The sequence below is a fragment of the Lissotriton helveticus genome, chromosome 10 (genome assembly GCF_964261635.1).
Source record: "Lissotriton helveticus chromosome 10, aLisHel1.1, whole genome shotgun sequence".
Taxonomy (NCBI): Eukaryota; Metazoa; Chordata; class Amphibia; order Caudata; family Salamandridae; genus Lissotriton; species Lissotriton helveticus.
Genome location: NC_136071.1, coordinates 338,869,963 through 338,882,058, shown reverse-complemented (window position 1 = coordinate 338,882,058; position 12,096 = coordinate 338,869,963). Strand labels below are relative to the sequence as shown.

Here is a 12,096-nt window from a genome sequence, read left to right as displayed (position 1 = left end):
AGCCATGGTATGAAGAGAAAGCAGACTAGCATCTGGAGACGCATCCAGGCCGCTAACCCCACCCAGGTCCTCACACCAGTCCACACTTTGGTCTTTCTTGTAGGGTTGGTATTCTAAAGGCTCAAGCTCCCATCTGGGAGGCAAAGCACCTGCAGCGTCTGAGTCAGCATCGTGCAACGCTCATCTGGTTCCGTGTCGGGGATGACAATGGTAATGGCAGCACCGGGAGCATCCGCATCGGGGCTGGGGAAGGTCAAGAAGGCACAACCGATGTCAGTCTGGATCCCGGAATGGATCCCTGGGGCCCCACCGGGACCTAAGCCGCCAGCACGTCACCAGATGGGGCCCCTTCTGACCCCACAGTGCCCAAATGCACGTCGCTGGGGTTGGGAAGCCAAAATATGAGGTGCATGGCCTCACAGAACTCTGTCAGTTGGGTGGGGGTAGCTCTGACTCTCTGGAAATTCGGGGAGGCGCGGAGTTGGCCCAGGCGCAGGGTTTGAGGAATGAGGCCTAGAATGCGGAGGTTCCCTCACTTTATCAGCCGACAGACTAGGAGAAGTCTAAGAGTGCTTTGAGTGTCCCGAGGACTTTGAATGGGACAAGGAGGACTTCGGGCTCCCAGAACGATCTTGGGACCATCCCCTCGACTGGAATCTCCACTTCCGGGACCACTCCATTAAAGCCCTTGGGGCAATGGCCTGGCAATCGGAACACTACTTGGTGTTGTGGTTGCACTCCAGAAGCAAAGAGGCACACGGTGTCAGCCTGTCACTGACATCGGGCGGTGAGAGGCACCACAGGATCTGCTAAAAGACAAACTCAACATACCAGGAGGTAAACCTAAAAAAAAGCCTGTCAAAAAACGACAGAGGGGTAGCTCTTATCCTGATCAGTGCTGGCTGGCACTGAAAGATCAGAACTGACATGCCTGGAGGGGGGCTATGTAGGGACTGCGATGTCACTTCTGGCATATAGGATGCGGACGAAGGACGCAGAGCCGATCAATGCCACATACCGGGATGCAGGGGGTACTGCTCATGAAAAATCTTCCAGGTCCAGTTTGACTCCCGGGTAAATTCACATGGTAAGCAATCTGCGGCTAGACTTTATTAGATAGATAATTTTAATAAGCAATTTATGTAGATGTTCCACTTATCACTCCAACTCCTCATCTTGACCCACCAGTAATTACATTTTAGAAAGCAACTGAAGTATAATAGAAAATGAGTCCACTCCTATATCAATACCTCGAGATGAAAATTGGTACATTTTATAGAATTCTCAAGTTTAAAGAAACCGCACACAGTCACTCCTGCATAGCAGTTTCATTCCATGCAACTACATTCATAGAAATGTTCTGATCTAATCTAAATAACAAACATTTCATGAGCTTATTCACACAATATGGAGTGTGCATGTCTGGATACTAATTTCAAACCTTAAAAAAGTGTGCCTACACCTACCTTCTCAGGTAGAACAGTGTCAATGCACCACATTAATTAATTTCAGTAGGACTGAAATCAAATAAGGGTTTAAAACAAGAAAATACTCAAAGAAATACTTGTGGCAATTAACATTCAGTATTCAAATGAGAGCGGAACTGTCCATTTTGTGTGTTCGCCCCCAAATGGCTCATTAGGTTTGCTATATTTTTCCTATTAGTACATTTTTGTTCCATTCGAGCAACAGGACTTCAACATTTAGAATTATCTAGAGCATGCCTACACTGCTATCGTGTTGGGCACAAGGCATTCAACTTCAAGAACACAGGAACCTCAAATTACAATGTTTATTACACTTAATAAAACATAAAACAGCGGAAACACACAGTGGTCCTCTCCAACTCAGAAGTTGGATTTTAACCAGTGCATCTAGATATGGTCCTGCACCCGCACCAATATTTACAACACATACAGCGTGCGTGCCATGGGTTCCGAGACATGCATGTATATAAAATGCCCTCTTTCCCTCCCAACCCCTAACAGCAAAGGTGGACTTGAACACCCATCCAAGTGAAAAATAAAAGACCAATATTGAAGTCATTTCAGGTTAATACTACATTGGGCCCCACATTTCAATTAGTTAATTGTCAGCTTTGCAAATAAGACAGATGTGCAAAGGGGTTCCCTCCTCTTGCCCCACAAATAATGCTGGGTAACCTGGCCATCCCTCCCTTGTTTCCCAATCTGAATTCTCACTACGACCTCAAGAAGGTTGGATATGTTAAGGTATGTAGTTCTGTGGCTGCTGTGAGAACACATTTTGCAAATGCCATACAAGGATAAAGAAAAACACAACTCTTCCCAAGATAATTAATGTTGACACTTTGCTGGGCAATATCCTCTGCAGACCTCGCTGGAATTTACAATGTATTTCCTTTGGAAGAGTTGAGATGAGATTTTAGTTACCCGTGTGATATTGTTGTTTACGGTAAGTGCTGATTGCATAGCAGATCTTTCTTCACAGTGCAGGACATTTAACAATTTGTGATGGTCTTAATATACTACTCTGTGCCCAGCAGCACAATGCAACCTCAATGGACATGTGAGAGGATGAGTTTGCTCAACCACTAAAGCTCCATTTAATGGATATGAGAATCATTGGCAGTTTTTTCAACCCTCTTCAACATTTAACAACAATATTTCTTTTCACATTAAATGTCCTTTTTTGGCGTGAAGAAGCGTCATTGTATTCTGTGTGCAGTTTCAACATCTTTTTCACTGCTCTGCCTTCATATTCTCCCCTCTACTACCAGCCTCCCCATTTTCGAGACAAGCTTTCAAGTTTAGCACCATTAATCGGTCCTTGCTATGTTCATTTATCTAAATCGTGGGTGGCTCGATGGGCTTGCTGTAGCGACTTCAGATTAAAGCTTCTCTCACACAGATCACATGGATAAGGCTTCTCTGGAGCATGATTTCTGAGGTGAACATTCAGAAGCGAGCTGGTGTTGAAGCCTTCCCCACAGTAGTGGCAATGAAATGCCTTCTCACCTGTGTGGATCCTCCTGTGCGCTACCAGAAGTGTTTGGCTGTTGAATCCCTTCTCACAGTAGTCACATTTATGTGGCCGGTCTTCCATATGAACCTTCTGGTGCTCTGCAAGAAGTACTTCAGATTTGAAGGTTTCCTTACATTGGCCACACAGGAAGGTCTTTTCCCCAGTGTGGGTTCTCTGGTGAGATATCAGGAGTGCCTCACCATTGAAACTCTTTTCACACATGGTGCATTGGAATGGCTTCCCCGTTGAGTGTGTAAGACTGTGCGAGACCAGGAGGGACTGGCTGGTGAAGGTCTTTTGACACTTGCCACATTGATAAGGAGATTCCCCTGTGTGTGTCTTCAGATGAACAGTCAAGAGAGACTTGTCATTGAAACTTTTGTCACAGTACTGGCACTGATGTGGTTTGGGTCCTGTGTGCGTTTGCTGATGATTGAAAAGGAGTGTTGAATTCGAAAACTGCTCCTTACACTGTGGGCACTGGTACGTCCTCACTGGGCCAGATACTGGGGGTTTCACCATGGGCACAAGGGTTGGCATTATCAGCTCTGGCGCTTTCTCTTTCTCTTTTTTGTGTATTCTCTGGTGAACAATTAGAGCAGACTTGTAAGTGAATGTTTGCTGACACTCAGAACACTGATGAGGTTTGTCCCCAGTGTGAATTCGCAGATGTGCAACAAGACCCGTTTTGTGAGAAAAGGTCTTCTGGCATATGCCACATTCATATTTAGTTATACCAGGGGTAGCCTGACCTTCAGATTCTTCACATTGAGTGCAATTATACACTTCCTCATCATTGTCTGCTTTGTGCACAACCATACTTGATTTACTTGTGAATGTTTCCTTGCAAATGTTGCAAGTATAGGACCTGCGTTCCCGTAGTCTTTGACCCTTGCTGCTGTTATTTTCTTTATTTTTTGAGTCATCTACATTTTTGCCAGAGCGAGTTACCCTTTGGCTGGTGGATGCCTCATCTAATGTTTCAACTGTTTCTTCAGCAGGTTCACTATTGTCTGAATCAGCTTTTGATTGTTTCAAAGATTCTAAATGTTTGCTCATCTTTTTCATCTCATATTTCTGGTGAGCAATAAATTGAGAATAATGGCTAAAGGTTCTTTTACATTTAGAACATCTGTACATTTTCTGTACAGTGAGTGGTACCTGTTCCTCAGGAAGACGGGACTTGAGAGCAGGTCTTTTCACAGGTGGGGCACGTGATTTTCGCCCTCTCTTCCGAGTGCTATCATTTTTACCTTGGACATTATCACTGTTAGATTTCCTCTTTCTTCGAGCTGGAGCAACACTCTCACTTCCTAGATGATCTGTTTGGTCTGACTCCTCAGATGTTTCTACCTGGTCAGCAGCAGACTCTGGTTGTTTACCTTTGATTCGAGTGCTATGGCGCCTAGAACTTTCAGAGTCAGAATGTAATCTGTCAGATTCAGCATTTTTCTGAAGATACCCTCTTTTCCGTTGGACAGGTGGGTGGGGTACAGTGGCTGTACTGGTTTGGGAACCTTCCTCACATATTGGAATTGCTTCAGTTTCCTCTTTAATGTCCCAGCCAAAAGGAAGTGACTGCTTAAGCTGAGCATCAATTGCAAGTCCTTTCTCTAGATCCTCTTCCTGTTTAATATTAAGGAGTAGAGGGATATCTGCGCGAAGGTGAAATTTGTCCACATGTTCAGTATTATTAAATGGTTTTAATTTATGTTGAATACGGTCTGTCTTTGAATTGGGCCTAGCCTCATAGCCCTTTTCGCTCTCCTTTGCCACAGCACAGGAATTATGCTGTTCTGTTTTTCCGAAAAGGCTGGTTTGCTGGGTCAGATCTGGAGTTCTTGTTCGCTGGCTTAAAGCAGGACTTGTGAGACCGTTGACCTGCACAAAGCTTTCCGGTGGCAAGCATAAGAGTCCTTTCTCAGCAGCAAGTCCTGCAAGTTTCTTTTCTTGATCAGAGCTAACAGGCTTGGTAGCAATGCAGTTCACTGTGAAATTCCATTGTCTGCCATTCTTTGGGATTTCTCGTACAGAAACAGTGGATGCTTCAGAAACACTTTTCTTGGCAATAATTGGACCATTAGCCATCAGAGGTTCCGGAACTGAAAATTAAAAAGACAATATTAATATACTGCATGATAGAAACCCTTTATTACCCCTAATCAGTCTTCACATAATAATAAGATTGATACATTGCTTAATTCTCTACATCGGATGCTGTGTACCCTATTCTGGTATGCCACCAAATTGCATTCCTTTAACTTCTATTCCATTTTACTATTTGTTCGTTAAACCTCAATATTTACCTGGCTTCTGCACCATGCAGCTGTATATGTGGACTTACCTGTTCTTAAGTAAATTAAAGCCAATAATATCCAGTGACCCCTGCTCTACTAGTGGCTCAGGCAAGGGTGCTTTGGCCTACCCGGCAGATCCTGCGTTAAACGCTTTAATGGAGAAGAAGTCCATCTCACCTCTGAGGCAGGGTTTCTATTGACGATTCTTGGTCAGGTTCCTTTTCAGTGACATCTGTATAAAACAAGCATTGAAAATGCAATAGGTCTCGCCTTTGATGAAGTTAAAGCAATTTGCTTTGCTAATGGTATTGTATAGCAAAGCAAATGGCTTTAACTTAATAAAAGACGAGACCTATTGCAATGTCAATGCTTGTTAACATGGTATCCCTACCTAGTTTGTTATATCTGCGGCAGTCCTTTCCATACAACATCCCCCCCTAATGGTGCAACACAACTAAATGCGATCCTAAATAGGTTTTGATGGCAAGGAGGGGCGATCTGGGTCACACTCCAAACGTGCACACAATCAACCTATTGCAGCGGCAGATATATATGCATATTACGCTGCCTCTCATCTCCTGGTGGTTAACGATTTGTGGTACGGGTTCCAGTCTGATCCAGCGCACACAGTGGAGCGGCTGGCAATGACAGACACTGCGTTGCAGAAACTTCTTTAGCTGTTATGAAATGATAAAATTAAGTACGCTATGTCTTTAGCGTCATATGTAATGTATTTGCCGGGCTCTGCCCACTCTGTACCTTCAAAAAATAATTAAACTTGTAGTGAAAAAAAAAATGATTAGTTTGTCTACAGGTAATTTTAGCTGTTCACACATTGGATCACACCACAAAGCACTTATCAAAATCACCTATACTTGGCTAACAATTTCAAAAGATCTGCGACAAGAGCTCCTAAATTGGGAGCCACACAGCAAAAATTGAACATCTTGGCTGGAAGAGTAGCAGACCCTATTACAAACCTTGCAACTTCGATTGGTGAGGGACTTGCGTCCTGATCACTGAAATGTCAAACTGTAGCACAATGGGGTCTTTTAGTCAAGAACAAAACCGCATACGGAAGGGTCGTCACTGCGCCGCATTTCATGCTTTTTTCATGCCATCCGATTAGGTAACGTTGTTCTGAATGTTACACTCGAAGTAAGAATGACCAGACCTGCCTTGTCAGCAGTGGGGCACTTCGTGGCAAGAGCAGGCCACTATATATCCATATATGCCATCCGATTAGGTAACGTCGTTCTGGCCCACTGCTGACAAGGCAGGTCTGGTCATTCTCACCTCGAGTGTAACATTCAGAACGACGTTACCTAATCGGATGGCATGAAATGCGGCGCAGTGACGACCCAGCAATTTGAAGGATAATTAATTTGAGAGGTGTAAGTCTCAGCTGCCACCAAGGAAGGATTTTACTTACCATAAGACTGCAAGAACCACAATGCACGCTGTGCATACGCCCAGTGGGGCGGGACTAAGAACTTGAAAAACATCACGAGATGCGTAGCAGCTGTTTCTTTCCCCCACTAGCCTGCCATTGATGAAGGGAGAAACTGCTCCAGAAACGCGTTTGGCACGAGGCTTTAAGAGACACTGCATGGAGAAATGTGCTGTTATTTCCTGCTAGATATATTGCACTTTGATAAAGGCTTGCTTTTGCTGAAATGAGTCAGAGCAATTGGTTAAGAAAATAAAGCAAGTAAATCGCTACTATATATATCAGTCTATGATCTATCTCCATCCCTCTATCTATTTGAATGTAGAGGTTCTTAACCTGTGGTCCAGAAACCCCTGGGGTCCACACAGCCTACTAAGGGGGTCTGCAAAACCTACACAGGGTGTCCGCAACTGCTTATAGAAGAAAATATTAACAGATTGATTCGTGGGAACAGTGAAAGTGCTTTAAATAGAATAAAATACAGACGATGGGTAGCCTTACTTAAAATTAGAAAAGCTTCAAGCTTTCCACTAAAATAAAAAGGTTTATATTTGTGAATTAAATAAAATATTTCATAATTTGCCTATTTGTTTGTTGAATCATCATTTCTATATGTTTGTGTACTGTTTTGTGGTTCAAATTATCGAAATTGCTTTGGACAGGGTCCCAAGATTTCAACAATGACTCAATGGGGGTCCCCAGAATCAAAAATTGATTCAGTGGGGGGGTTCCCGGACTCCGGTAATGACCAAGCGGGAGTCCACAGAAGTCGAAAAATTAAGAACCACTGTTTTGATGTATTAGAGCCAATAGGTATTTGATAACAGTCAGCAAAAAAGCATATATGTGAATGTAAGTAGTGGGAAGGCACAAGCCGCCCAATCAAAAGGACAATAAAGAAGAGTAAAGGAAAGAAGGCTTTTGAACAAGGATCAAGTGAATGGATTGGACAAGAAAGCCAACCAATGGTAAGGAATTTTCGGACAAAAAGCTCACTGTAAGCACTAGTATTGCTCCCTAAAAGTCTTCAACAATAGCCAGCTAAAAGCAGACTGCAGGAAAAACCTACACAATATAATCTGGACCTAGTAGACCCAAACAATTACCAGCCACTAGTAAGAAGAGCAGAAAGTAAAAGGAGGCACTGTTTATAAAAGGCAAGCAAATGTTCGCATAATGTCAAGGAGAGAAAAATAAAATTGGAGGGATGCGGACACCGTAGAATAAACAAATATGTGACTGCTTTCTTTATTAAAAGATTCTGCTAAAGTCTTTCTTGTAGTAACAGGCAATTCATGATTTAGTATCTATGTCTGGCTCATGCTTATACACGGTAGGCCCATTACAAAAAAAGCGGCACTCCGAATAAGTCCGTCAGAAACACGGGACACATAACTTCGATATATGCTAAGCTATGGCTTAATTTGGCATGTGTAACTATTAAGCCCATCAGTGTAACACTGCAGCTTACGCGAATGACTGTTGAAAAAGGGCAGTATAGTCAGAAGCCAAACATCCACAGTGCTACAATTAGTACAAATCCCAAATTCCCAATCAAGTTCAGTAACAAACTGAAGTTGTTTTAAGTGCCAATGACCTGAGCTCTTGGACAGACATTCCTCCCTGCACCAATCAGTTGCGCTTAGTGGTAACAGGGTCCCAACATGGGTAAATCCAGGCTAGGGATTTGCAGTTTATGAAGCATGCAGAAGCTATTGGTCTACAGAAATATTTGGATTGAATCAAGTTAATAAAATGATCACCTTGCTGGTGGCCGCTACCAATATGCTCTCCAGAATGCATTGACCTGTCTGAGGCACCCTTTAGTAACCTGAGAGCAACTTATAAACATTAAACATGGCTTTTAGCTTTACTCACACTCTGGAACACTGCCAACACTGTCGTCTGTTGAGTCCCGATCATCCTCGCAATTGGGATCAGAGTCGTAGTCATCATCTGGTATCAATGAAAGTAGGAACGCCTCTGTAATGTCCTCATCTGTGCAACAGAATTAACCAAAGTAATTTAATTATTCAACGGAATACCATACATGTGGTTAGTAAGGCAGTTGAACTCAAAATATCGTAACAGCAAAGAAGCAAACACCTGCTTAGTTTCTTGGAGAGATCTCTTACTGCGACCATTACATGTACATTTCAATTACAAATCACTCCAAAATAAGAATGTTTGTAGGTATATATGTTGATGCGGAAAGGAATAGGGACTTTATAAGTAGCTTGTTATAATTATTTACTAAGTCTCTGAGCACGGTTTCCTATTTCTTTAGCTGTAGTTCTGTCTTAAAAGCTAAACAAAACTTACTAGATGGAAAGGACTAGCAGTTAAGATTGAAAAATAACAAAGAAACAAGCTAAGAAAGGAATGATAGTTCAATCCTGAAGGCTTTACTGTGTTTCTCCTTTTCAGTTCATAATTCCCTATTTGTTTCGGGACACAAAAGCTATTTTCAATAACACATGAAATTCAGCTGCCACAAAAGTATCCTTTTCTGACAGAAAATACATTTCACTTTAAAAACAAGGGGAGATAAATTACTTCACCCTCAGAATTGTAACAGGTGCCCTTTGGAGAAGACACCCCATAGGTAATACATTCTGCATGACTCCAATTGCATGAGCATTTTTACCATCTTGTAGCAAAGAATGCACTTCCCCATGGCTCTGAGAAAATGCAAGTAGTGACTAAGACAATACCCTATGCTATAGCCTATATAAAGCAAGATACTAATGTATGGGGATACTGTTCCTATAGCAGAAAGAAGGAAGCAGTGATGGACAAGCCTATAGCAGAAAGAAGGAGGAAGTGATGGACAAATGCAGGGAGATCCTTAGGATTATTTCTTGGTGCCCTCACACATCCAAAAGGTGTCATGCTTCATCATAGGGTGGGCTCATTGTGTGGCCTGCGCTGCAATGTCCTACGGGCCCCATGAAGGGTCACTTTATAAACCTTTTTATTTTAACTCTTAATGAAGTATGCGTAAAGGCGGAGAACGTGTGGTGGAGTGTGTGTGTGAAATAAGGCGTAGTGAAGCTAAAACTATCGAAGGGGTGCCAAATAAATTTTTTATGCGGTGGTTCCCTTGACAGGGTTAAAACAGACTAAGGTAGGCTACTCTAAGGCCTCAAAGCACCGAAATAGCCTAAATGAGTGGGTGTGGTCAGGTCGACAGGTTTTGCGACCCCACACCTAGGAAGTGATGCATAGTGTTGGGGACTCCCTATAGGAAAATACCTTAATAAAATGATTGTCCAACCTAAATAAAACATGAAATATTATAAAACATTAAGCAAACTAGTTGTCATATTACATGGTCAGGTGCTTCTCAAGTTCTGCACATTAGGTTATCATGTCTCCTGATGGTAGACATGCTCATGCTATTATTGGTGCTGACAAGTCGCCACAATGCGAAAAGGTGTACACACTTATACACAAAAAAACATGTCAGGCAAGTAGACACACATGGCATAAACAGAAATCAAGCATGTTTTAAGACATATAGAATATTATGAATGGTGAATAGACCTCAGGTGAGAGCAAAAGATCTTACCCTTTGGATCAATCATTAGTTCCCCTTTGGTCAAAAGCAAAGGGTAGCACACAGCTGCTAAAGTGTTAAAAACTGACAATAATAACAATAAAGGTATAGTAAATCAAGGAGACCAGAGAGAGACCTATGGAAGGCATGGGAAGGTTATGGCAAAGTAAGGCTCAAAGTCACTAAAAGCACTAAGGTGGTCGTGCGCGGAGAGCGCCGGAGACCTATTCTCCTCTGCTTGCCTGGATCCTGTTTCCCGTGATTAATGAAACTGGAGCCAGGTGTTGACTTTACGTCTGTGAGATAAGATGGCGGGGTCAAGTGAGGGATCGCTAGTGCGCATGCGTCAAGAAAAAGCAGCGGCCATCTTGGAGTGTACCTGAGGGTGTCTAGTGACTCTAAAAAATGATCCTAAAACCACGAGTGAAAATAAAGATTACATCGCATGGAATAGCATGCAGCAGCGCTGCAAGGGCATATCGAGGTCAATTGTGATGGACTGCTAGCGCATATGCGAGCGTCAATGTTACAGTGCCCTCCATCTTGAAGTGTCAATGGGGGCATTGGGAGGCCCTAAATAATGTGCTACTTCAACTGGAGAATTCATATTGGAACGTTGTTCAAAGTCAATGCCTAAATTAAATTAATGTGGTCTGGATACCAAGTGCAAAGTTAAATAAAGTTATGATGCATGTGAGAGCATGAGTTAGCAGTCAATATAACAGCCGTGACCACTATTATTGACTATTGTTGCTGTCTTAATGCCCTTGTATGGAGTGGTTCTGCAGTAATCTGATATATGATAATCAAACCTATAGAAAAATAGACTGTTGTGAAATGTTAAGGGTGTGACATCATGGTGATATGAATGGAGTGGAGCAGCATGGAGTGGAGCAGCATGGAGTGGAGCAGCATGGTGTGGCGTGGATTTGCACTGTTGGCATTGATTGGCACTGTGTGACGTGGCAATGTGAGGAGTAGGGTGACATTGTGTGCAATAACTGCAGTATCATTGCGCGGCATGGAGCAGCATTGTGTTGCACTGCATGGAGTGGCAAGAAATTGTGTTGTGTAGAATCATGCAGCGTGGAATAGTGTGGAGTGGAACTGTGTGGCATGGAGTGGAATTTTGTGTCTCGGAATGAAATGAATGGCGAGGAATTGTGTGGCGAGGAGTGGAACTGTGTGGTGAGGAGTGGAACTGTGTGATGTGGAGTGGAATTGTGGGGTATGGAAAGTTACCTAAGTCACAAATGAATTGCCCTCTAGCTCTTCAAGGCCTCATGCTATACAAATATAATCCAATCTGTTACAAATGATCTCGACGATCCTTTGTAAACATTTGACACAGGAACTTGTTAGCATGCACAATATTTCCTTGAGGAAGGATCTGTTCACAAATAATTGCACATTAGTCCAGGAGCGGATAGTGGGTGTGGGAGAAACATACATCGAAGCACACACAGCTAATTCCCTACAGTGCTTTAGTATGTGACTCGAATCCAATGAGATGAAACTAAAATCCTCACAGTCTGGAGCGACCGGCAAAATTAAACAGGAAGCCACTGATGAATGAAACTAAAAGAAATAAAAGTGAGGAGGAAGCCAACGAATGTTAAATAATGGGACAATAAACTTGCAAGAGATGGCATATATGCGGTCTCATGCGAGACCTCAAAAGCACAGGAATGCTACAGAATTAGATTGATTTATTTCAGTATAATTTTCAACCTATCAGTCAACACGTTTTGGATACTCGAACGATTATCTCGTCCACTGAAATCTTA

The 12,096-nt window shown here is 42.7% G+C and overlaps 1 protein-coding gene across 2 annotated transcripts in view; it reads right to left on the bottom strand.

Moving 5' to 3' along the window:
- Nucleotides 1-1,778: 1,778 nt before the first annotated feature.
- The window catches only part of LOC144783789 (uncharacterized), a 226,454-nt gene continuing 216,136 nt past the window's right edge, over nt 1,779-12,096 (bottom strand). For both annotated transcript variants that reach the window (XM_078662488.1, XM_078662489.1), the window contains exons 5-6: nt 8,629-8,748; nt 1,779-5,105 (exon numbers count right to left, since the gene is read on the bottom strand). In XM_078662488.1, coding sequence (XP_078518614.1) covers nt 2,818-5,105; nt 8,629-8,748 — 2,408 coding nt within the window. In that variant the 3' untranslated portion in view covers nt 1,779-2,817. The remainder of the gene's footprint in view (nt 5,106-8,628; nt 8,749-12,096) is intronic.